Source organism: Ciconia boyciana, chromosome 14, assembly GCF_034638445.1.
Source record: "Ciconia boyciana chromosome 14, ASM3463844v1, whole genome shotgun sequence".
NCBI classification, from domain to species: domain Eukaryota; kingdom Metazoa; phylum Chordata; class Aves; order Ciconiiformes; family Ciconiidae; genus Ciconia; species Ciconia boyciana.
In genome coordinates this window covers 14,063,850-14,090,990 of record NC_132947.1, presented here as the reverse complement: position 1 = coordinate 14,090,990, position 27,141 = coordinate 14,063,850, and the positions used below count along the sequence as shown (strand labels likewise).

At 41.0% G+C, this 27,141-nt stretch overlaps 1 protein-coding gene across 1 annotated transcript in view; it reads left to right on the top strand.

The window, feature by feature from the left end:
• The window catches only part of PTPRT (protein tyrosine phosphatase receptor type T), a 464,744-nt gene that overhangs the window by 416,663 nt on the left and 20,940 nt on the right, over nt 1-27,141 (top strand). The window contains exons 19-24 of the mRNA XM_072878971.1: nt 1,406-1,483; nt 1,681-1,716; nt 11,008-11,195; nt 17,188-17,275; nt 24,977-25,053; nt 25,973-26,009. Coding sequence (XP_072735072.1) covers nt 1,406-1,483; nt 1,681-1,716; nt 11,008-11,195; nt 17,188-17,275; nt 24,977-25,053; nt 25,973-26,009 — 504 coding nt within the window. The remainder of the gene's footprint in view (nt 1-1,405; nt 1,484-1,680; nt 1,717-11,007; nt 11,196-17,187; nt 17,276-24,976; nt 25,054-25,972; nt 26,010-27,141) is intronic.

The window sequence follows — 27,141 nt, the reverse complement described above, 5'->3', positions numbered from 1 at the left end:
CCTGACCTTTGACTTGCTCTGCGACGCTGGGCAAACAAATTACTCTTTTTAGACCTTATTTTATACATCTGCAAAAATGGCCATGTTCCAAGTACAGTAAGGGGAGGGTCTGATTTAGGCTAACAAACACAGGGGAGAAAATACAAGAGACCCCAAATGAGAGATACTTTGTGGCTTGAAGGCAGCTGGGGCAGAACTCCAGCAAACTAAGCTATGAGAAATTTGATTATTTTAATGTGTTTTCAAGTGGTGTAAGTCTGAAAAGAAGGCAGGAAAAGGAAGAACGAGAGCGAGTTCATTTATGGGATGATTATATACTGCTTAGGAGGCAATTCTATGGACTTTATGAAACTCGCTAGACTAGTGACTTCTTTGGTTCACCCCACAGAATAACTTGAAATTTTTAAGTGGTGTTTGCTCTAGAGATACAAAAATTGTTTCTGAAATTACTTTGATGTCTACTGAATTTTATCTGCTATTGGATTATGGAATAGTTTTTCCTGTGTTATCTGTTGTCATCTTTCTGATGTACTGAGATTTGTGTTAGCTTGTTTCCCAACATTTTGAGGAGGAGATAAATAAATGCCTGTAACTCTAAGAGTGAATGCAGAATGATAACAAAAGAATATGCCTTCAGAGATGATGGATTACCATAAGAATGTACATGTATGCTAGTGTAGATATAAACCAGCCTCATAAATTTACTATCAGGAAAAGAATCTGCTGTGAAGATGTTGAGCCCTGCCTCCTTTCCATGAATATGTGATTACTATGGAAATAATTTGTGGATTCTTGTCCAAAGAAAGCTAATGCTTTAATGGGAGAAAGCAGGGATGCTTGTCCTGCTGAAAGAACCCAGCTCACAGGGAAGAGGATTATAGGATTTGCTATGAACAGTCCTGGGTTGAAGAACAAGTCCCTTGTTATCTTGTATTGTTTTAACAAAAAAAAATTGCTACCCTGCCTGTGCATTTTTGTGGTAGTAGTGTACATTGTGTTTGAGCAGGCTTATTTTACTGTTAATACTGCATTTGATTCTCTGTAGTTTGTATTTTGGGGGTCGTTTTCAAGGATCTTTCTTCTAGAGACAAAAACTTAAGTTTGTTCCTTTGGTTAAAAAAAAGCATATCTAGAATATAGTCCTATATGTGTATCCTGTGTAGGAACACATTGATTTACAATAACTAGAATACTATATTTGGGATCCGGAGTGCTTATATTAAAGAAAATCCATCATGATGACAATGTAATAAATGTAATATGCATGTTGAGATGAAAACTATAATTCATTTTGATAAGCCTTATATATCCCATATTACTGTGTTCTTTGAGGAACATTCTCCCTGTTCTCTTTCTCTCTCTTAATATATGTCTAAAGTCTTTTCCTTATGTCTTTCCTACCTAGCATCACCCTCTCCTTGTTCATTTTCTGTCCAAAGCAAAACCCTTCAGAGCAAATCTTTGTTGAATTCCTACTACTCAGGTACTAGTGCCAGACTTTTCTTTCATTTCTAAATTTTCTTTGCTTTTGTACGTTTCCCAATATGACCTATAGACTGAATCTTCTGAGTGTGAGATACAGCTAACCTTGTTTTCATTTTTGTAACTTTTTTTCCTATTGATCTTCTGTTGATTTCCATTGATCTGTGTCGCGTGGGTGAACGGAATTCCATCTCAAAGTATCATCAGACACTGTTCCATCGACCACGCTGTTAGGTAAGAAGACAGGTATGGTGTACTGCACTTCATTGGAGAGCAAATGCACTCATTGCATCTTGAAAATAACTCGGAGAGCACTGTTAAGTGGCTGGGCTCCAAAATCATAATTAATCCTGTGGTCATGTGTTGTGTTAATTGGAAAGCTTTTTGTTTTACTCATGCTTTATTATTGTTATTAATTGATTTTTTTTTTTTTAAGGAAAAAAACAGTTCAAAACTTAAGGTTTAAGAGTTCTATCAAGTATTTTTTGTTTCTTTTTGTCAATGGGATTTGACATTCTGAGCCAAATTCCCACGTGCCGCCTTGCCTTTGGCTTAGTTTTGACTCATGTAGGTGGTTGTGCCTGTGCAGCTGGCATGGAATCACAGAATGGTTTGGGTGGGAAGGGACCTTTACAGGTCATCTAGTCCAGCCCCCCTGCAAGAGCAGGGACATCTTCCACTAGAGCAGGTTGCTCAGAGCCCCGTCCAACTTGACCTTGGATATTTCCAGGGATGGGGCATCTACCGCCTCCTGGGCAACCTGGGCCAGTGTTTCACCACCCTCACTGTAAAAAATTTCTTCCTTCTATCTAGTCTGAATCTACCCTCTTTTAGTTTAAAAGCATTACCCCTTGTCCTGTGAGTGAGGCTCAGCTACGTGTGCCTCAAGGCTTGTGAATATAAGCGAGGATTTGCACATCCAAAGCAGGTAGGAGCTTACAGCTTTGGACTCACTTGCAAGGATAAAGATTATCTGGAGAAATCAGAGGCTGGGTTTGGGCAAGTGACCCCACCTCATTCTGTGGATGCTGAGAGTTAAATGCTAAATAGTCAAGCGGTTTGGTATAGGTTTGAGAGGATAACAAAAAGGCAGGTTCTGAGAGGCGGAAGCTGTTCTGAGGCTTCTGGTAACTTTAGAGGGAGGTGTTAGTGTTCAGCATCTCTGAAAATTAGCTTTTCTTGTTCAGATGATAAATAAAGCATCCGGTGTGCAGCTCTTAGCTTTTGGATTTTTAAAAATAGTATGTTTTTACAGTAAGTTAACAGAGACAGCAAAATTGGCAGAAACTGTTAGCTGATAAAAGAAGTTATCCAGAAACTTACTGGAGGTGTACCCTTGAAAGTGAGTAATAACAGCCTACAACTTCAGGCTCTCCCTGGAGGTTGCTGCCTGCGTGTGGAATTTGAAGAAGGCAATTCCTCCGCTATGAATCAGAAAGATGATGTGTGGTTGATCAGAATCTAACCAGTGGTATTTATCAGACCTGTCATTTTGGATTATCTACAGTAAATGTTCACTTCCAGGCACAGTAATCTACCGTGGCTGCTTTAAACATTACTCTGAGCATGTTGAAGGCCCACAGTTCGACCAAGAAGAAATGACAACCGCTCGCTGAAGTGCCTTGCCTTACAGACTAACAGCCGGGGCACAGTGGCTTGGGGGGACTACCACAATACACACATTTATTCTGCGATCTCGCAAAATGCTGACGGCAATGAATGAGCCCTCTTTTAACGAGGTGCGGAAGGAAAGGAGTCCTTTTTCCAGAAGTTTCGTTCTCGTTTCCCAGAGACTCAGTGTTGTCAATAGAAAAGTCTAAAGGTAGATTTATCTTTCGGCTATACTTTAGAAACAGGGCCCAGACCTGCAGTTTGCTGGGAGATGTCAAACTGCTCTCAGTTTGGTACTCAGCATCTGTGAAAACTGGGCCCTCATTTGAGGGACCTGTGTTCCCACCTCTGTCCCGACAGTGAGAATTAGGGTGTGAACTGCACACTTCGTAATCTGAAGCTCAAGGAGCAATAGATTCAATCTGTACTTCTCATGGGAAAGCAAAGCCAAAAAAGCCCCCAAAACTTTCAAAATCCCAAATTTTAGAGAGGAAAAAGAGGAAATAGGAATTAATCCATCTTGTGCTTATGTATTCAAAACTCTTTCAAACTTAACTTCTACTAACCACTATGTCTGAGTAAGGATCAATATCCCTGTTTTACACATGGGAAGTTAAGTACAGAGCACTTTTAAGACCTGATTTACACAGGCTGGTCACCCCCCAGTTCCGTCTGAATTTAACAGCCACAGGTGCTGTGAAACAGCTCTTAGCATTGCAGAAATTTCTATCTTGTGACTTGAAGACAAATTAAAACCTTGGCTTTCTGGCTTCTCAGACAGATTCACCAGATTTTGGATGTTTCTGTATGAGCAAAATAGGTTTAATTTTTGATGTTTATTAATACTCATTCCTGGGAAAGAAAAAGAGATCTTGAAAAGGGCATCAGTCATCCCACTACCAATATCCGTCTTTGGGCACTACCTGCAGTTCAGTGCTATTTGTTCCCATCTGTTATGCCTTCTGCTAATAAATGTTCTGTATCTGCAATAGTGGATGACTCCCTAGGCTTGGCTGTGACATGATTTGTTGGTAGTAAGATATAGGGGATTTTGGTTTTGCCTCTACCCTACCCCATGCTTGATTAATACTGTTTTATGTAATGCATGTTTTTAGCTCTGTAATTTTCTCTCCCAATTGTAGACAACTCTGGATTTAAATGTTTTGCAGAAGCATCTTCACTAGAGAAGTGAATATTTAATACCAACAAATAAAGGGGGTAGATTTCCCTATTTTTAATACTTTGTTAAGGCACGTGTTGTACCAGTACTGTAAAGCCTGAACAGGAGGTACTACAAGCTTAGAGGTTGCTTTTGGAGAAAATGTGCATGTCCAGTAGCTCTTGAAGATGTTCAGCAGATGTCATCAGGGCAGGCTTTTCGGGGGAACCAGCATGTCCTTCCCTTGCATCCATTGACATCTCCTGGCAGTGTGTAAGGACATTTACCCTTCTTCTCATTTCAACTACTCAAGAGGATCCTAACAGCAAGAGTCGCTGCCCTCCAGAGAGGATGAGGACTATAGTTCCTTGCAGATGGGCAGAACAAGCAGAGAAAGCTCGCTGTCATGAAGTCTCACACAAAAACCGGCTTCTGCTTAGACATAGAAATTTGCCCTGAATTTCAGTCTTCTGTAGCTTGGATGGGCTTTTGCCCGTGCCTAATCAATCTGCTGCAGGTGTATCCACAACCTAATGTTTAAAGAACTAAAAAGATATTAAGAAGCTGATATTGCTGCATTAGCAAGCGTCACCGTTACTGGCTTTTGAAATTGCGGGATGATTTTTTTCATGCAATGGAAGCTCGAAAATCAATGGCTTGATCTGTTCAGCCTCTAAGGAGCTGTGGGAGAGGCTTTCACATCAGCTCACTGTGCTAATGTTGGCCTGCAGCAGGATGAGCCGTGGAGGTGCACGCCCTTGTAGGCTGTTACTTGAGCTGAATTTCTCTTACATTTCTTTCTGCCTGCAGATGATCAGGTAGCTTGGAAAACTCTCTCTTCCAGTCCTTTAGTGTGTCTCCAGTCTTCCAGTTTTGTGTGCTGTTTTGAAGTTGCTGGTAGTTTTTCAGCTGTTACTGATGGATTGCTCTGTAAGGCAGGTAGATCTGACAGCCTCTTTTCACCAAGGAGGCAAAGAGAGGTTTGACTTGGTGAGGCCCAGACATTTGAAGAGCCGCACTGTTACGCACATACCCGATAGCCCCAAGTCTTTCCCCACCTCACCAAAGCATCTTCCTTACATCTTTAAGGGGATTTTCTTCTATGCTAACTGATGAAAAAAATGTATGCAATAGCTTTTATAAGATTAGAATACACTTGTGTAAGGTGTTTACCAAGCGATTCTTAAAAATCTCTTTAGAATCTAGACAAAATTACTTTCTCCAGTGCTTTTTTTTATTATTATTATTATGCACATGTGGCTTCTTCATAGCCTTTGAAATGAAAGGTGCATCCTCCACTCTCCGTCAAACCTGGTGTCAGAAGGCTTTTTGTTAAGGAACGAGCCTTTTTATAGCTCAGTTGGTATCATTAGACAAATGGTATTTTGACTTTGGTTTGCCATACCACTGTTTGTATTGTGTATAGCATATTATAGCTGGGTATTTATCATCTAATAAAGCCTTGATGCACACAAAAAAGCAAATTAATTTTGCCAGCTTGCACCATATCCCTAGTGTAAGGGGAAGAGATATTAGCCATGCTGTAGTTAACCTTGGAAGATGTCAAATAATTGACAACCCTTACTCTAGTGTAGAGAGGCTGGATATGTGTGTAATTAAATCCATCACAAACACCACTCAAAATATAATTTATTTTGTGCAAAGGATGTCTTATTGTGTTACACACTTGCCAAGGCTAAGAGAATAAAAATATACACAGAGATGATAGGCCTGTCATTTCAGACACAGAAGGAATTTGTGGATATTAAATTGAAAGTTTTGAAAGAAACTTCTCTCCATATACAAGGTGACACATCAGCGCAGCAATGCTTTTAGTTGTCTGAGGCATAGTTTAGATTTCTGGTCAGAAGGCAACGTCGTACTCTGTGTCCAGATATCTATCTCTCAGACTAACAGAACCGTGTTTACGAAACAAGATGACGTCTATAGAAAGCTCTCAAGTTCTAATCCCCAAAGGTGCTCTGGATGAGCAGGTCCCCTCCCAGCAGCCTTACTGGGACGTTGCACAGGGGTCTGACCATACAGAGCCACTTCCAGGCTGGGAATCTAATTTTGCAGCTGCTCTTCATCTTATCTGTGACATCTATGGAGAAGTTTATCAGTTTTTCTGTGGAGAGAGACATACTTATTTTACTTGTCTGGGTAGCAACAAAAGCGTACAATACAAGGTGTTGTAGCAGCAGGCAAGCAATAATATCTCACCCTCAGGGTTACTCATCAAATGGGGAAAGATGCCACCTAGCTGGCCTCTGCTTCAGCTTTCCTCTGCAGGCTGGACTCCGTTATATTTCTCTTGGCAGAGTAAGACCTCAGAGTTTACTTCAGCAAGTTTGTGATTATTTCTCCAGCAAAGAAGAGAGTCGCAAGAAGCACCATTTCATAAGCAGGGAGAGTTTGTGAGTATTAAATTGGAGTCAACATTGTTAAATTTGATTATCTGCAGTTACACCCTAAACAGATAAGCTGAGATGCCTGAAGAGTTTCCCAATCAGGCTAGTTATGTGAGAGCTAGTGAATCATTGATTTAACGTCTTATACAAAATTTCAGCATATTGTGCGAACTCTTAGGCTGATAATGAAAGGCCAGCTTCCAGAAATCAAAATATCTGCATTGGCAACAGACATCTTAGGATGGGGAGTAAAGAGTGTCACACTAAAAAGGGTTAACAAACAAGCTGACAACATATTTTGTTATTGCAGCTGCTAATATTAGAAATGATCCTCTTACAAACAGCATGTTTCCAGCAACATGCAGAATACTTGTTTTATTTACAGCTGCACAAAAAGAACTGTGGAAATTGGAAATGGTTCTAGGAAGGAACTGGAGCCCTGAACAGCCTGCCCTAATGAGACTTCAGAAGCTCTCAATTGATTTACTTTATCAAAGAGAAACTAAAGAAGTGATTTGATCAGTGCCTGCATGGGTCAAGGTTTCAAATGCTCAGAGGGCTCTTTAATCTAACAGAAGGTATAATAAGATTCAGTGCCTGCAAGTCAAAGCTAAGCAAAATCAAATTGCAATTAAGAAATGTTTAGACAGCAAGGGTAATTAACCGTTGCCACAACTTTTGGGGTCAGAATGGAATCACCATCTCTTGAAATGTTTTAATTTGGATTATTTCTTGGAGCTGTATTCCATCTTTGGTATGCAGTGAAATATGGTGGTATGTGTTCCTATCAACAAAATGAGGACATATGACTGGAAATAAGATGTGCATATGAAATATAATCCAAAAAAACGTGATGCACGATTCTGTATGTTTAGTAGTTTCTGAGCATTAGAGTGAATTATTTCAAGCATCTTTCAAAAAAAAATCTATTTTCTTGATTTGCTGTTCTCACTGAAAACTCATAAAAGGCACACATTCTTTAGAGGCACTGCCGAAACTTTAGTGAAAGTCTTGGCCAATTTGTCGTACAAGCTCATCCTTATTTGCAAGGGAATGGGGGCATGTTTGTGAGAAGGGGACAGAGAGAAGGGACTATGGAAAATTGCTGTGACTTGCCTTTAGTGCAACAATTAAAGCAGAAGTCTGACTTTGCTGAGGGGCTGGTCTTTTTTGGTGTCTTTTCCAGTAATAACAGTGCCAAAAGGAATGAGATGTGGTTTATAGCTGCAGCCTGCAGGAAAAGCAAAGCCTGTTTGCGAGCCCTCCAAAGGCTCTCTTGGTTGATTGTCCTAGTGAGAGATCAGTTTGCTGCTACCTCCCCTCCTACCTGCATTTTGAATTGTTCACAAAATTGCCGTGAACAGCACATCTTGAGAGAAGATGTCGTGCCTTGCCTGAGCGCCTCATTAACCACGCTTAGGTTCAGGCTCATAGTGTGATTAGACGGAGAAGGAAAAATATGTTTCTTCCATCGGGCTTTATTACCAGAACATGTAAACGCTAGGCTCACCTCATGCATAGCCATTTGTCTCCATAAAAGCCCCTCCACTCTTTCCTTGGCCTAGATAAAATGCTGGTGGGAATCACTGACAGCTGTCCTGAGCTGGTGCCAATGTCGGGCTTAGGTTTTCTTTCAGGTAGCGCAGAGGCCGTTCAAGGTGCGTTTGTCACGGACGTCCAGAGGAGGTGATCTTCTGCCTAGTTTCAGCTCTGTGTGTCATTCGGTTGAGAGTAGATGACCCAGCTTGCGTGACACTTTTTTTTTTTTTTTTTTAAGCAGAAACGCTTGGCTGGGTGAGAGGCACGCAAACGGTGTGATGCCACGGACCATGCTGCAAGTGCTGTTACTACAATCCGTGGGTTTTGCACCATTTTTTATCTGTCTGACCAAAGAGATCAGAAGCACAGTTGTCACTATAAACTCAAAGGCCAGAGTCAGATCTTTCTTTGTTGCTGAGCAGCTTCGTCTAGTTCCAGATTCATAACGCGAGCGCCTGCTTTGAGGGAAGTTATTCTGGAAAGGAGGGGGCACCGCTTTTCTGGCTTTCACCTCTCCCTATGATACTTCTCTCTGAGAGAGAGCCAAGTATACCAGAATTAAAGGATCTGATGAAGAGAGAAATTAATAATTGCCTGCAAAGGGGCTGAGTGATCTGAGCTACATTTTACAAGTAGCCTGTGCTCTGCATGTGCCCTTACTGTATTAGCACTAGAACCGCACATTAGTTTTAAGACTCCCTCTCGAATAGGGATATTGTAATGTTTTTTAATTGGGGCTGATAAACATGTGGCATTACTTGTAGGTTCCTCAGAGAAGCCAATTGTGAAATTGGGTTTGTATTAAACCTAATGATGGAAAATTAAGCATAGTACGTCTGTTGGAAATGGTCCGCAATAAAAATCTTCTCCTCTCCATTACAGGACGTTAATAGGGAATAGGGGAGGAAGGATGCACTGGGAAAGCGAATCCAACTAGGGGAATTAATAAGCCTTGAAATTCCCTCTGTTCAGAGTTCTCACACTGTCATTAGTCGGAGCATTAGGGATGATTATACAAATGCTTTGGATGTTACTCTTCCTTAAATCCCAAATTTATTCACATTTTGTATCTGAGGGTTGCTTCGCTAGAGCCATAGCTCTCTAAATCTCTGAGTGTCCTGGGAATGTGACTGTGTTTATGAGAACCTGGGATTCAGAGATCCTTAAATTCAGTAGCCTAATCTTCAGAGCAGCCGATCGCTTTGTGCTAATTTATTTCAGAAGCAGCAGGATGCGTTCAGCAGCTCTGGTAATTGAACCACCAGACTCACTTATCTCCCACTGGAGATCAGCTTGCCCTGCGGCACTGTCCACTGCTGGCATTCCTTTCTCCTTCTCATAGTCCTGCAACGTCAAACCAGAGCATACGCCCGTCTTGATATCTTCCCCCTAATATACCCGTAAACCAGCTAACGCGTTGTGTGTTGTGTTGCCCGCATCTTCGGTTGCCAGCCGCTGAAGGCAGTCTCATGCCCTCGCCTGCCTGCTCCTGCCCGGCTTTGCAGTGAGGGGCAAGGGCAGAGACCCTGACTGCTGCTGAGCAAAACTCCACGGCGATTTCCCAAGGATAGCAATGTTTACAATAGCACTCTGGCCATATTTCTGCCTCACAAAAATCACCCTGAAATTGCAATTTGATTTATTTATTCTTTATCCCTTCCAAAACATGACTGCAGTATTGCTGACAAGGGATGGTGTTTAGGCTCTTTGCCAGTAAGCTTTCTGTAAGAAACAAGCCTTGTGTACGCAGTCTTAAGGGGTTTTTTATGAACAATCTGAGGGAGGTATATTTTCAGTTTGCTAATATCTTGGGTTTGGGTAGGATCAGAAAGAATTGATGCAGACTGTTAAGGTCTGTATGTGCGAAAGAACCCAAGCATCTCAGATGCCTGTAATCATAGGAAAAAACAGTGGTTTAATTGGCCAACTATTTAAATTTGGTCACCTCTGGTAGATAAGAAACTAAATTTTTCACCTAATCTGAGTTTCTGTTGTTAAAAATAACTATTGTAACAGTCAGTTGTTTGGTTATTTAAGCTCTTTTCTGTGAGTTCACCAGGAATATTTTGTTGTGTATGTGTGTTGTGCTGGGATATAAGAGGTTACAATCCCATCTGCACAGTGATAGAGATTTTTTTAATCCATTCCTTTCACAAAGAAACTTCTTCTGTTAAGTTTACGTTTCTGAAATTTAAGTTTCTGCATGGAAGATAACTGTATTTTTATGCTGGTTTATTCTTTCTGATAATATTACATCTTTGTAATTGCCATATAAATTTTAGGCCTGAACCAGCAGAGCGGTTTAATTTGCTTCTAACATCCTGTGTGGCTTATTTGAAATGCTAGTAATTTGTTTGCTATTAACTTGGGCCCCTTTCAGTTATCTCATATTGTACACCCCAAATCCCCCTTGAATATCTTGCTCATCTGTATGTATCTTTCAGTCATGTTCTTTGCAGGTTTGTGCAGAAAGGTATGTAATGCGATGGGAGTCGTCACGCAGAGCTCACCTGTACAAAATGTGCTATTTCGCTCTATGTGCTGTATCCTCGTTAGCCTGATCGGCTCTTTACTCGGTTTCCCATCTCTTTGGGTTTGTCTCCTTGACACAAAAAAATATTCAAGTGTGATTTAGTCTTTCTAGGCAGCTGTAGGCAAGTGTGTGTTTTCTACTTTTTTCTTTACTTTCTTTTGCCTGCACCAGTCTATGGGGTGGTGGAGGAAGAAATAAACAAACAGAGCGAGAATGAGAGTGGAAATACCAGAGAGGTGAAAGCTTGTTTTGCCTCCCTGTCTTTAAAACAGACAGTAGCCATGGAGAGATGACCCAGCCAACCCTGACTATCCAGACCCACCCGTACCGGAGCTGCGAGCCGGTGGAAATGTCCTACCCCCGGGGGCAGTTCCAGCCAGCCATCCGAGTGGCCGACCTGCTGCAGCACATCACCCAGATGAAGCGAGGACAGGGCTATGGATTTAAAGAGGAGTATGAGGTGAGAGGAACCTTCACTCACATGAATAAGTAGAGGAGTTGCACTCACAAAGGCTAGATGCTTGGGAGGGGAGGATAATGGTTTGTAAGAGCTTCTTTTCCTTAATTCACTTACCCTCTTAATCCTTTCCTTTCTCCATCTTATTTCTGTTTACGAGGGCAGGATTTTACAGCACTAGCAGTCTTTGGTGGCCCTCTAGTCCAAAGAAAAGGTGTTTATTACAGCAGTAAGATAATGACATTGTGCTCATCCATCAGCGTGTGCCCTCGCTCCCATAAAGAGCAGACAGTAAATATTTAACAGGTGCTGAACTCAGTGACGGCCTTGGAGTCCCATAGTCCTTTACTTATTGATGTGCTTTAGTTGGCAACAGTGCAAGCCAGGCTTTAAGAAAAGGAAGGGATTTTGCTTGAGCTTTTCAGGAGCTCCAAATACTCTGTACCAACTGAGCAAATTAAATCACAGCATAATGACCTGAATGCAGAATTGTAAAGGCAAGGGCTGAACCTTGTGTAGCTTAAATGAAGGTGGAGTTTTCCAGTATGCTCAAACCTCTGGCTCAGAATATGTTTGGCTGATCTACTCTTCCAACTCCATGTGAGGAGAGAAGCAAAGAGTAAGCTGCAAAAATGAAAGCAGCCCTCCTCCCCGCCCCAGCTCTTCCCCCCTAAGGTGGAATGACCAGGAATGTAACCCAATGACAAGAAGAACATGACACTGGGGAGGAGTTGGGAGAGGAATATACACTTAGAGGAGAGAGAACAGAAGAGGGAAATAGCATCAAACATATGTGAGGATTTGCTCTAGCAAGTGATAATTATAATGAATGTAGTAAGCTTGTGGGAAGGCAATAAGCAATTAATATGCATAGTGGCATTAAAACTACTTAAAAATAACTTAACAGCTGTGAAAAATAAGTTACTTAATGAAAACAGCTCACTTTTCTACCCTGCAAGTAAGAGTCCATGGGGTTTGTATCATTGATGCTGGGTTTTGCTGTAATTGAGAGGCAATCTTTTTCTGGTTGTCACTAGGGAGTATTTTTTTAATCAGAGGGCATCAAAGACTGTCATAACAAATGTTTCTGGTAACTGTATGTTAACCAGGTCTAGTCGCTCATGCCCCACAATCAAGCGCGCTAATTAAACTATCAATATAGAGAGCTCTGTTTAATATTGAAAAAGGGTAATAATTCTCTTAGGAGATTTACTTACCCGCCCCCCTTGGCCTCCATTTCCATGAATAGTACCCAAAACTAGATTCAGCTGAATTACAGATGCCCTAAGATCTAGTTCTTGACGTTCAAGAAGAAAACAGGTGCTGGCATATATGTAATTTTCTGGCACTGGCATTGGTAATTATCAAAATAACACATTAGCATGAAAAATGTCAATGCAACTTTCAGCTCCACAAGTTCTGCCTTTCCCAGAAAGTGCTATCTACATACGTATATAATGACGATGATATTATATAGATTTGCATAATTCCTTTCTTTACAAGAAATAGCTTGGAGAATGCCACAAGCTCTCAAATCACATGTGCTGTTCTGCCCTTCAATCGGAGGTAATTCCCCGAAGTGGCAGTCATTTTCAATGGTGGGATTTGGTTTTCAGAGCATGGGACGCAGGCAACGCTTCAGCTCCAAACGGCTTTCAGCCACCACCAGCAATACCACAAATGCGGGGAGGATGTCAAGGAGTGTTAGAGCTCCTGGGAGGTGGGAGGTTTAAGTTGGCTGAGAGTGGTGTCTCAGGATGGAATCCGGAGGAGCACAAAGCTGCAAAAGTGGCTTTGCAAAACGTTTTCCAGCATGGTTGATAAAATCTTAAAAAAGAATGTGATGTCTCTTTTAAAATGTGTTTTCATACATTAATATCAGTGTCGCCTCCAAATCGTTTCTTTCTTCTAAGGAACTGGTTTTCCTACTTACTTTGCAAATTGATAGCATAAATTACAGCCTATTTAGTGACGTTTTACCAAATAATTTTACTCTCATGAAAAATCACTTTGGACGGAGTGTATCAGTCACACATGACAATCTCTTATCTCTGTACGTTCTCATCTCCGCTGAGTAACCTAGAAATTGCATTTGATATTTGTTTGAAGTATACTTTCACCTACAGACCATTAGAGCACAGGCAACATGTTTTACTGAGGGCATCTAGAAAAATATTTCTGGTGCTTGCATCTTGCACCTTACTCCACACTGAGAGGAAAAGCAGGATGTGATCGTGTAAGTGGTGTCACTGCTGGTGAGAAATGGATGATAACTGTGTGTGTGTGAACGGGGGAATCTGTCAGCACTTGCCATGTGTGTGTTATTTTGGGTCTGCCTGCTGCACCTGAGGCCAAAGTGTGACTTGGGCCTTTTTGGCTGCTGCTTCTGTTTAGCAATAACACGTGTAGACCACAAGAGAAAAAGATCGCTGGCACTGGATGTAGATAGCACTATTTGGGATTAGGCATAGCCGTAAACATTTGAACGGGACACATTTAAATGTCACCTGTTCTTTTTCAGGACGTATCAGCCCTGATTTGTTGTGAGCTGCAGGACTAGTCCCACAGCCTTACTGCGAGCACCAATTACTGGCTAAGGAGATAATAGGCTTAAGTATCCAAACTCATTTTCCATTATGATTTAGGATGTCACTAAAGTACATTCTCCTGCTGCATTACTGAGACCGTTTAGTTGTTTTGGATTTTGTGGCTCCTTCCTCAATCATCTTAGTATTGAGAGTCTTCAGCTTATTGAAGTCACCTCTGGATTTTAACCCTTTCATTTCTGGCTGGCTACACATCTTCTGTCTGGTCAAAAGAATAGATCCTGTGGCTCAGGCTATGATCTGACATTGCAAAACGTTTGGCAGCAGGGTGTTACTGCAGATGCTGTCCTTGGACAGTGTTGGCTTAAGGCTTTGCTACAAACTGGAATGAGGCACTGATCTGGCTGAAATATTTCTTTTCAGGTTATTTTTTTTATCCAAAGCAGTTTGTAACCCTGGGTCACAGCAGAGTTGTGGGAACGGTTTTGCCACCGCTGCTGAGAAGGTAGTGGCTGCAGGGAGAGGGCCAGGACTCTGTGGCAGGCTTTGAGATGAGCAGCAAGGCTTTTAATTGATATTGTTGCCTTTGGCAGCAATGCTGCAGCATTGGGGGTAGATCAGTGCAAATGAATGATTCAAGTTTTCGTATTTAAATTAAAAACAAACAGCAAACTAACTAAATGCATCCATTGGAAATTTAAATTGGTTTGCAATAAGCCTCAATTTAATGTGAACACTTTAGTGATGTTGCTTAGAAAGCTTGATTGAGATGAAGCTGACTTTCAGAGATCTATCCTTGTAATTTCAGATAAAAATTAGATCAATTTAATTTAAAAAGCATCATTGTAATGTAAGTTCCACTACTGGGAAGATATTTCAGTATAAATTTTACAGAACTTCTCTAAAAGAAGAAAAGTAAGAAAAGTCTGATTATCAAGTTTGAATTTTTGAACACTGAAAGTTTGCAGTTGTTAAATCAAAGAAAGAAGAGGGAGCGCTTCCTGTGAAATGCAGATCAAATGCTGATGCCTGAGTGATCTGTCCTGATTTACCATTGCTGATAATGCAGAGAGAAACAGAAATATTAACCCTTTTTGCTATTATAGAGATACTTACTGTGCAAACAAAAACTGAAGGAACAAAACATTAGGTATGCTCCTCTCTTTCTGGATGCAACCGATTTATAATGGAGATTTTTGCCTTTGTATTTCTAATGCAGTTTCAATTCTTGGTGCTGCATTTTTAGTGACCTCACAGAAAAATTGTTTGTGCTGTACCACCCGTGTCCATGCAGTTACTCCCGTTTCTTCATCTGGTGTGTATAAAAGTAGGGTTATAAGGAACAGTTCCGCAAAGGTAGTTTGTGTTCCTCACCAACCAGAGCTGTGCTTCCTCTCTTCAGAGACGGGTAGTTCTGTGAAAAGCAGAGATTTCTTTGGTATTGAATGAGATGAAAAATCCTGGACTCTTAAATCTTTGGAGGCTATATCAGGCAAATATAAAAACATCAGTTTCAATGGAGAAGTTCATGTTCAAATCATACGAAAGGATAGGGTTTGTTGAAAAGGGATTTATTGGACCTGAACGTATTTTCTTTGGCCAAGATAGTTTCTCCCATGTGGAAGTCATGAGAAGGGATTTTCTTTTTTTTCCTTTTTCCTTTTTCCTTTTCCTTTTTCCTTTTCAGATGGCTATGATTAGATGTCTAATGACTGTTGCCATTCTCTGGTCAATCTGCTGTAATTTGATATTAGTGGAAAAATAAGGCACCTTTTTCCTCAGTCTTTGAAGATGAAAATGAACCTTCTTCACCTCTTTCCTTTTACTCAGGGATCTTTTTGTTGTTTGTGGGTTTGTTGGTTGGGGTTTTTTGCTCAGAAGATGAGCTGCTATTTGGAAACAGCTGTCTGTAAAGGAAATATATGTGTGATCAAAGCCCTCACCAATTACAGAGTTATTACTCTTTCTCCTGGGCTTTTGAATAGGAACTCACTGTCCCAGTCTTTTGTCAGCAATGCTCGTGGCCGTGCTGCAGTGCCTGACATTTTCTGTCCTGGAACCCCTCTGGGGGAAATTCACAACGAACTGGTCTGCCAGGGGTTTGCTCATATTAAGTTTAATTGTAATGTCAGTGTTGTAGATCCTAATAATTGTGTCTCTCTGCTATTGCATTCAGGCGCTGTAATAGACCTGGATGGCTTGTGAAGATGAATATAAATTCATTTTCTAGCACAGCTGTGTCAAACTACGCGCTGCTAGCTAACGCAGATATGATTCTACAATGATTGTGGTATAAAACCCCTTTAATTCCCTGGAGACCATAAATAATACAATTTATAACCTTGCTGTTGTTTTTAGTAAAGTAAGATCATGTTAGGGAGTCGATCTTGGAGGAGGCAGATCTAGAGCAGCGGTTCAGTGGGAGCTGTTCTGCTCCTCGCCTGTGTTTTTGGCCCCAGTCAAGGCTAGGCTGGCCGCAGCCCACGGCAGCGGTTTGCCGATCGCGGCTGTCCGGCCGGCTGTGCTGGCGATGCCCAGGGAGCTGGTGCTGCTGCTGTTCCGACAGCAAGCGCTGCTGCTTTGATCTGCCTGCGCTGACGTCCCCGACCGTCCCGAGGCAGGGAGAGGGATCGTCCTGCTTACAGGCAGTCTGGGCCATCTTCCAAGGAAGGCAAGACCGTCCTTCAGCCAGATCCCGTGCCAGCTGCCGTTTTCCTGGCTTTGCCTTGAAAATCCTTCCTGGATGTGTCTCAAGGGGAAAGTGGCTCATTTGAGTGTGTTCAGAATAGTTATAGGACCAAGCTATAGGGTAGGGTAGCACTCTGTGCTGCCAGTTTTCTTACCCCGTCCTTTCTCAACTGAAAGAGCAGATTTTAAGAAAATGACTATGTATTTTCATACTTCATGAGCATGTGTTACCTCCTTTTGCCTCTCTTCCTTACACATGATCTAAAACCCTGAGCTTTTTAATTTTTCCCCAGAGAAAACCAGCTAGTGGTTTGTATTGCATCACCCCATTATTAATATTGAAATAGGTGAAACCACTGTATCTGTTTTCAACTTAAATATGGAAGACTGAGCACTGTGTTTCAGCCCATCTGGGTTTTCTTAGAAGTGTATGTATGTGAAATCTCCACAAACCCTGTTCTACAAGGGAAATGAGGTTACCCTGTGACTGTGCAGCCAGAAACAAATTCCCCTGATCCTTTTAGATCTGAAGTAGCAGGAGGAAAATGATTCTTTGCTGGCAGAAGCCAAGAGATGCAAATGGTCTGCACCAAGCTCTGCTTTTTGCATTAGTGGATGTGCCCTTTCCTCAAGAGCAGCTGTTTGCTTGGTTGACTACTCAATTATGCAGCGCCTTTATTTTTGCCCTGCTCAGCCATCTTAATCCACCTGAAGGCATTGGCCAGATTTTTATAAACACTCCACTATTGTTTATTTTGCAGGCACTACCCGAGGGGCAGACTGCATCCTGGGATACAGCCAAGGAAGACGAAAACCGCAATAAGAACAGATATGGAAACATAATCTCCTGTAGGTGTAAATTCACATTAACCTGAGCTTTCTGTAAGATTTTATGTGCATCCTGTGGAAAAGGGTGTGTTTGAGGATCTCACTAAAAGCTGGTTTACAGTGCTGAGCGTTCAGTAGTTCAATCTGTTCGTTACAGGCTGTGTTTCTATGATTTTTTTTTTTATTTTGTGGTTTTTTTCATTGTTTTACATAAAGTCATTGCATGACTTTATGGGTTTTTTACACATTTTCTATCTACCTTGCTTTATGCTTAATGTTTGTAGTTTAAGGGCTCAATCCTTTTGTCAGATTTTCACAGTGGGTAACGATGCCCATTTTCTGTCCATTTTTGCTACATAACGTGGAGCTTTCAGTGCCACAAATGGGAGCGCAAAAGGAGATGCAGGTATGTCAGATTTTTAGGCATGGATCAGAGATCAGATTTCCTCCTTCCTTGTGGTCAGTAACCAGTGGAGCAGTCGCTGCTTGTCTCCAGAGAGCTGGTTTGATGTGTGGAACAAGCTTAGATCCTGCCGCAGAATCACAATAAGGCAGCTGAAAATGCACTAAAGCTTCTTAGTTTTACTTCTTTCAATAGCCAGTTAGTGTTGATGTTATAGGAATATTGATACATCGCAGAACTGCGGGGCAGTGAAGGACGCCATTAAAACCGTTTAGGTCAGCTTTATTCTCCAGATCAGGACTAGATTCACCTCTGTCATTTTTATCAGGTATTTGTGAAGCCTCTTCCTGATGATCTCCGAAGTTGAGCTCTCCACAAGCTCTCCAGGCAGCTTACCCCAGTGTTTCATTATTCCTTCTAATGACTGGGGAGAGGAGGTGCGAGAAGTAATTCTTTTTAAGGGCTGCTGAGCAGCATCAAGGTGGAGAAGCCAGGCCTAAGACCATCAGAACAAGAAATAAGAATATAAATGAATGTGCCGTAGATTTTCATGACTGGATAAATCTATAGAACGTTGTAAGAGCAAAATTAAGTCATGCTGAGTGATATATTTAGTACTGTATTTTTTCTCAAGTTAAATATGTGTTCCCCGTAGAACAAACAGACTTTACTAAAGAATTAAAAAAACCACCTTGGCCACAAAGAAAGGTCATCTCACACGTAACTACTCCTCTCTTTCTTTTAAGACTTGAAAGAAATGATTCATGTAACAGTTTTGGGGGAATAGCATAGAACAGCTCAGTTTGGGGACCCCATGGTAAAGATGAAGAAATCTGGAAATGAAGATCAGAAGTTTGTGAGCCCTGATCTGATCCCACTTCTGCTGCTGGCTTTCTGCGTTGGTTGTGAGCAGGTCACCGGTTCCATCAGTCTTTGTTTCTCCATGTGGAAAATGGAAGTGATAGTAGTGGAGTATTAACTTAGGGTGAAAATTGTCTCCCTTAACTTCAGCTGCCTAAAAGCTCCACCTCGCTGTTAAGTTTCCTGTGTTCCTAGTGGCAAAGAGGGATACCTCCAGACGGAGGTTCAATTTACCTGTCTATACGATTAGCTTAGATTAAATTAGTCGAAGACAGACGAATCGTCCAGCTATAACAACTACACACTGGATTGAAGATGCAAGTGCCATAGTATGATATAAGGAAGGAAACGTGAAAGACTCTTTGTTTCTCTGTATGATTTTGAGGAAGCAGTTGACATAATTTAAAGGTGGAGGTGAAAAGAGCCAAGACTGTGTGTGATAGCCACCATCTAATTTATGGTGAAGGTCATCACAAAGAAAATGTTGAACTCCAAGTGAAATGTGAGAAGAAATTAAGGAAGCAAAATCGAGGAAGATAAATGGGGTATTATCTAAAGGGAGGGTGCTCACAAAGACGAATTGTTATCTAATGAAGAGTGATGTTAGCCTTTTAGCTATAAATATAAATACGGTAGCAGTACAGATAGGAGGTGATGCGCTTGAATAAGGGAATGCGAAATGTAATCAAAGCTAAAGGAAGAAGTGTCTGCACAGTATAAAACATTAGAAAAGAAGCTCAAGTTTGAGGGCTGTTGGGAAGAATTTCAGAATGAGGTTGAGAGGGTGGAAAGGCATAGATAAAGCAAGGTAGTGAAAGAGAGGAAGGATGCAGAAGAGTTGAGTGGGTTTTCTTCGCTTCAAATGTATGTATCAGAGCAAAGAGTTTGAGGAGGAGACAGCAGCTCTTCTAAAAGACAGCAAGGAGAATTTAGTAATTTGCAATAAAGAGTGATAAAATGGAGTGAAATCCTTGCTTCACTTTGAAGATGCTAGGGAGAAGGAAGGGAGGAAGCCTGAGGAAGGAGCATATAATTCATCAGACATTTTGTAAAACCATTGGGAAATTATCAGTGGTGTCACTGGCGAAGCCTTGAGCCAGACCCTGCTGATGGGCAACGTTGGGCAACTTCCCTGAGTAAAGGCAACGACAGGATCCGGAATAGAGGATTGATAGCAGAGCTGAGAATAGCAGGAGCGTAGTTCCCTCTGGGCAGATCATGAAAACAAATTGTCCTCAGTGGGTACAAACTGTGCAAAAGCCTGAGCAGAGGAGGGGAGGTGGAAAACGATTACACCCTTAGCTGCTTTGTTGTCCTAGAATTGTAATTGCTGGTAAAACCCAGAGTATGCACTGATTGCTCCTACCAGTTTATTTGGTAAAAGGCTGCAGATGGCAATTAACGTTATTTATTTAACCACAGTTGCCGTTTCATCACTCCTGGAACAAGATATCCCATGCCTTTTGGGGAGTGAATTGAAAAGTCAGGTTTTGATCTAACTTTTGTAACTGCTTCAGAGACTTTTGTTAAAATGTGGGTTTGTAAGCTCTTGCAATAAGTAGCATTGCTCAGTGAATCACAGCAGATTAGATCTTGTCTTTATGGCCTTCTGGGTAATAGTACACTTACAGGACTGTTTTACTCGGCTCACTGCTTTCCCAGGGCCGTATTAACATCGTGCCTCTCTGTGAAAACCTAGATCTTACTGCCGGCCCCAACATCTGCTGTTCTTACATTTGCAAATCAAAACTGCAGATGAGGCTAATCTGTTCATGGAGAGGAGCTGCAAGAGAGCTCTAAGCTCTCCCATGCTTTAAGCCCCGGCTTTTCAGGGTTCCCTTCAATCTACAACACTGGTATGTTTTTTGGAGAAAGGGAAAGGCTGAGGAGTGGATTTGGGGTCTGTATGACCACAGAAATCCACCTTTGATGGTGGAAAGATGCACTGTAATTGCACAGATTTGCCATGCAGGAGGAAGCTGCCCTACTCGAACTTTTTATTATATCAGCAGTCCATGAGCTTTGCTCCTGCACTTTGGGTATAAAAGCTGTAAACACAAAGACAGTTGTGGAGATGCAAATTTTCCTTTAGCGGGCCAGGGTAGGTAGTGTATCCATTTATGTGCTGAAGCGAAATGATTTAAATTTGCTTTAGGGCCTTAGATATTGAGGCCTTCAAAGTGCATCAGCAAGCAGTTGGTAGGGGAGCTTTCGTGGGTTGACGTGAACCCATTACGTAGAAGAGAAAACATCCAGAAGCTATATGGGACTTTTGGTTCTATTCTCTTTCTCCCCATCTTGTCCAGATTTAGAGCCATTACATTATAAGAGAGTAAAAACTCTCAGATGAGAGCTGAGGACGTAAAGACATAGGATTGTGTTTTGCTTTGACTAACAGGAGAGCACTTTCTTTCCCTTTCTTTTCTCCCTTTACTGAGCATAATATTACAGGAGGAGGTCAGCACTCCCAGGAGTGCTCGTCCTGGTGCTGCTTTAGACATGTCCTCCCATCTGCAGCAGAGCATCTTCCCACTTAGGCACCATGGTTTTAAAGTCCTGTGACGATCCGTTAAAAACTATTGAGTTGATGACAAAAGGCAGTAGAGAAATTTGCTTTGTTTCCTTCATGCTCTGACTACCATATGCTTTGGGCTGGAAGACGGTGAATTAATCAGAGAACTTTGTGGTGGAAGAGACCGAACAACAGAGAGGGATTAACGGAGCTCTCAGCTGAAACGCAGGTGGAGTGCACTTCTTGGCCACGGACAGGGATAATGCATAAAATATAAAAACTCCACATATGAATATTGGATTTAGAATAGAAGTCTTTTGTCTTCCAAGTATTTTTATTCCATGGTTTCTTCTGTAGTGCCTACACTCTTGCTTGTCTGTGCAGTGTCCATGGTATGTGATCCTGAGAGGGTGGGATATACCACACCTCGCTATTACCCGGTTCTCAAGGCACAGTCCAGGACCAGTGGAGAAAGAAAGGGGAGGACAGTGTGCCTTGGGAGGGCACATCATCCTTTCATACCAGAACTGGGTTGAATAATTTCAAAAGATGTCTGTATGTCTCCATTGACTATGTGGGGAACCTTGACAGCCAGTTTAGACTAGCTGCGTAATATTTAGATGGCAAAAGTTGTGTGAGATTAATCCAGGGCTGGTGTCAAAATGAGATGTGGAAAAATTGCAATGATATTTCAAATGATCACTAATGGGAATTTTGACAGAAGTTTGAAACGGTAACGTTTTTGTGCTAAAACGGGAGCATAATGCTTTTCAGTGAAATTCTTGTTATGTTTTAAATCTGTTTTAAGACCTATTTTCAGTCAAAGTACTCTTCATACAAATTTAGAGTTCTGCTAACTTGCATACAGACTATAGTAAACAGGGAGAAATAAAATAATTTATACATTTGTTAAAGTATATTTCCATTTTTTGCAGTCCTGAATGTTACAGATGTGCCATTTTTCTTCTGTTTCTCCCTCCATTTTTAACGTTTCTTATAATCCATTTGTAACACACGGTGATATGATGTCTGATAAATTTACAGAAGAGTTGAGCGACACTTTCATTTCAGTGTGCCAAATATGTAGTCTCCTTGGCTAGTGTAGTCCAGTGGAAAGGGTGCAGAATCAGAAATAAATTCTGACCATTGGGAGAAGATACAGTGAAGACATTTGCTGTTCTTTAAAAAGTCCTTTAAAGTTTATAGAGGAAAAAAAATAAGTACAAGATCATTACTGTTAGTAGCATAGTACGTTGCATTGGTTTTTGCCCCTCTCCATTAAAAAAAAGCCAAATAAATTCCAAAGTACCAAAGGGTAAAAAAGGGATTTACAGGGTAAGTTGTTTCATGAACTTTTATTCAGACTGTGCTCCTAAACTTACGAACAAGATTAAAGGCACCATTAAGACATCATTAATATTTTGTGTGCTTACCATATACACAGATTTTTTTTCTGGTGCACTGTTCACGCTCATAAGAGAAATTAATCACCCACAGGAATTAATCTCATTTTTGTAAAATATGCAATGAAATATTGTGAATTCTGTTCTCCTGAAGCAAAGTTCAACTAAAAGTATTTTTCAATTGGTCCCAAAATATAATTGGACCTAAAGCTGAGTGTCTCCTTTTTTAAAATTATAATTCATTTCCAATGGTCATTTCTTCATCTGTTACTGTTCTTCACAGATAGAATAACCATAATTGGCTTAAAGGGAAAAAAACACCACCACTTTTTACAGCTACAGAGCATCTTTTCTTTATCCAGAATTGTCTTAAATGCATAGACCTCTTCTGCAGTCTCCTTCTCAGGTCTTTCACATCTAGCTCCCTCAGGAGGTATTCATCCTGCCTGTTTTAAGTTTTTAACTAAAGAGCAGCTCAAAGAGCTGAAACTTAATTTTTGGGTTTGGTCCTAGTAAATGAACGAGGCAGGTTCTTCCTCAAGGGCTATTCAGAGCACTTCAGCTACACACCGTGCATAGACAGTGTCTTTGTCCCACTTAAAAAAATCAACCTGAGATTCTTTTCACCGGCCATTAGGGTCATTTTTGGCCTCGTCACTTTTTAGTTCTATTGTTGCAATAAGACTTTCATAACGTTATTACTTTGAGGCATCACAAGAAGAGTTAGTAGATGTTCCCCTCCCAACCATTAGCCCTAGGGTTTTTTTCTTTGCTTTTGTTCTGTGTGACTCTTAACTCGCCGTGGTTTCCTGCCTTGAATTGCAAGTGTGAAATTGTCTACGGGAGATTTTGTGTATTTCATCTAGATGTCCGGTTTAATCAGCTCTTTGTCTGTCTTTGTAGAATTGCTCTAAGTATAAATTCTTTTGTTGTCTGTCTAACCACATGATTTACTGCAACTCCCAGTGCAGTTGCCTTGAGCGCAGGTAATTGTCTGGAGTCGGGAACATCATCAGCACTCTGAGAAATATACCTACTTCCACTACGTAACAAACCTTGTATTTATTAATACAAATATAACAGAGCTTTTGATGGATTCAGCTGCGTAACCTTTTTTGAATGCAAATATGGGATTTGATAAATACAGCAATGTGGTTGTATTTTTTGGGTGTGAAAAATCTCACCCAAAGAATTAACGGAGTATGAGAATCATTGCTTTGCATAGCCAAATGAGTATTTAATATATATCCAAATCTTGGTTTTCAGAACTGCATGCACATCTGTCTTGACAATTATTATCTGATTCTACATTTAATTAAGTGATGACTAAAACCCTTTTTGACTGAATTACTGCAGGATCACACCTCATGTTTTTATGTTTCATTGCTATGGTTCTTTTTAATTGAATGTAAATCATGCTTAGGCCTGTATTTTGTGAAGTGCTTCTAAACATGAATGCTTTACTGACTGAGAGCTAGGATCTATGGAGCTGGTAGAGAGGAAATAAACTTAATGGACTTCTTTATTTCTTATATATATATATATGGACTTAACTATACTTCTTTCAAAATGAGCCCAGCATGCCCAGCAGTGACCTCTGTAACCCAGTAGCCTTTGCCAAGCAACTGGCCCTTAGACAGCAGTTCTGCAGTTAATTGCATACCAGCGCTGGGGTTGCCAGACCAAATCAGCTCAACAGCCCAGCTCACTGAGTATCTCCTTTGACAGAGCCCAGCACCAGCTGTTCCAGAGAAAGATCAAAATACTCCCGTGGTGGAAAGCCATGACATAATCTGCCTGCTGGGGTAGCTCCTTTCTGCGTCTGAACTGGAGAGCATGCTGGGAGATGAAAAGATTGATATCTGTTATTTTATTGCCTTATCTAAAGTAACTTTGAACGTCCCCAAAAACATGAACATTTATAATTTTATTTTTTTTTAACACTGCCTTGATGCTGTTTTGTTGCCGCGAGTTCTGTGGGCTGCATAAAGGAACATTGCTCTGATTTCCTTTGGCATTTCCTTTCGGGTTTCTGGGTTGCCCCGTTTCTTATTCGCAGGACTTCATTTGCCATTTTACCCTCCTTAATCTTTTATACCTCTGTCATGACCTATTTATTTTTATCCTGATCTTGACAGTTTTAGCTCTTGCCTCAGTTTCCATAGATCAGATGAAGCCAGGGAGACTGTTACTTCCAAGCGTGAAGATGGCTTTTGTGGATGGAGACACATCCTGCAAAGATCTGTCCCAAGACCCCCAAACCAAGACATACTTGTGGTCTGTCTAAAAGCTCTGTAAGGGTTATGGTGACAGCAGTGAATTTAATGAACACAGAGTATGAGTGAACACTAACCCAAGGATCTAAACGTTACATCTTAAACACAGAAGAAAGGGCTTGTAGGAACAGGAATACCTGTGATATTCTTTCATTTTTTATTATTGTAAGTATTCAACTACCCACTTGCAGGAATCAGCAGATAAATAAAACACTTAGAAACTCCTCTTTATCGTTACTGTCACTTTTTTTTCTTTCATTCTTTCAGATGATCATTCAAGAGTGAGATTGCAGCTGCTGGATGGGGACCCCCACTCTGACTACATAAACGCCAATTACATAGACGTAAGGCTCCTGGACATCCCCCTCTGACAAACACTCCTGCTGACAAGTCTGCTTATGGATTTGGTGCATCTGACACAGGGACAGACTGTTGATCTGATATGAATGACAGCTGAACGTTATACAAACATCATGTCGTGACAGGGAGAAGGTTTCCAGTTTATTCTGTCTGACCAATCTGGACAGATGGAGATTTCCTATGTTTGACAGATCCACCAACATAAGTGGAATGTAGGCTAAATGACGTATGCGGAAATCAGTATTGGCCCCTCGCAATAACATTAGTAGATAACTGAGACTTACCAACTTCTTACAAAGTTGCAGTGCAGAAGGCGTGTAAATAGATCGACATATTTTTTTTTAGCGTTATACAGTAACATTCAAAAGCAGCCTGCCTTGCACACACAGGATGATCAAATGCACATGCATTTCTTGTATGCATGTCCTAAATTTTAGGAACATGAGAATGTTCAGAAGAGTTTCTTTAAGGGATGAAAAATACACCTAATAAAGCTACATAAGACTGATATGCAGCGTTTTCATACAGAGGCAAATGCATGCCTTTCCTCTTTTTCAAACAAGAAAGTGCAGCATTTTACCTATTAGTTTTCAGATTTGCCCACTGTTTAAGTCACAGGACTTGTGTTTCTTTGAGGGAATAGTGAAAACTGCCCCATTCCTGTTTTCTCTTTGGCATAATGAGATCTTATTTTTCAGCCTGAGTGAGATACTGTCAGATAAAATCTCATAGGACAACCTATGAGATTACCAGTGTAATCATTGGTAATTCATTCGATAACCAGTGTTAGTACACCGTTAAGAGCGCAGCAGTTGTTGGTACCTGGAAAGTATAAAATACATGCTGAGCTTTGTCTGAACTGTGATCTTGCAGATAGTCACGTTTGTTTTTTTTTTTTCCCAGGGGTACCACCGGCCTCGCCATTACATTGCAACTCAAGGCAAGTTCATTCTTGTATGTCTAAATATTTGTAAAACCACTGCTGTTTTAAACCCTTGTAAGAGCTATTTGTAGGGTGACATCTTCTGTGTTGGGGTGATATCTTCTGTTTTGGGTGACCTCTTCTGTTTTGAGGAACATCTGAAGACTTGGTATAGGGGCACAAAAGGGAAGGATATAGAATGTTCCAAGACCTTTAAGGCACTCAAATGCAAAACCTCAGCTAGAGGAATAACAAATGCTACAGACTTAGAGGTGTACAATTACAATCTGTAATGTGTCCTTTGTGCATGAAGTATGAGATTAGAACTGAAAGGGACTTTACAGATCTTGGATTTACCTTCTGGAGTGACATTGCTTTGGGAGGGCAGTATGAATAAGCCTGTGACTGATGAACTTTTAGTTACTGGGAACTAGTAGGAAATACACTTGAACACCACCTTCTGTAAGTTAGTTGATGAGTTTCCTATGCCTTTAGGGGAAAAAAAAAAGGAAAAAAAGAAAAAACCAACACAATTCAATGCTGAGGGCTATCCATGTTAGGTGACAAACCTCCCTACTCCTGTTCTTTACAACAGGGTGCTGTTTTCCTGCATCACTGGCCAAACTCTTATGCTGTGACCACTTCCTCTACCATTACTTGTCCTCATTTTTGTGCTTTCCTTACCTGCAAATGTGATGTTCATAGAAACGACTCTGTTCTTAAATTCTGCTTTATTACTTCATTGCTGCCTTGTCCCTGTTGAAAGAGTAAAACAACATATTAGAATAAAACTGTCATTTGAGGATGTACAGGTGTAGGGAATGCAGCAAGGCAGAGAACATGGAGGATGGCGTATGGGCAGAGTGGGTGTAAGGAGTCTGTGGGAGGACTTCGTCTACAGGGTAGAAGAGAGGAAGGAAACAAGGTCAGAGAGAGGCTCTACTCTAATAACCCTCATGTGAGGACTGACTGTTTGGCTGTTGGAACCTGAAATTTTTCTCTCTGGGGGAGCGTCAGAAAAGGGCATGTGTCCTTCCTCCTTCATAATTAATAAATATTAAAGTGTGAAATGGAGGAATTTTAGTGCTGAATCAGGTACAAATTTCAATACAGCCTTAATGACAGAGTCACTATAGGGTGCAGCCGTGTC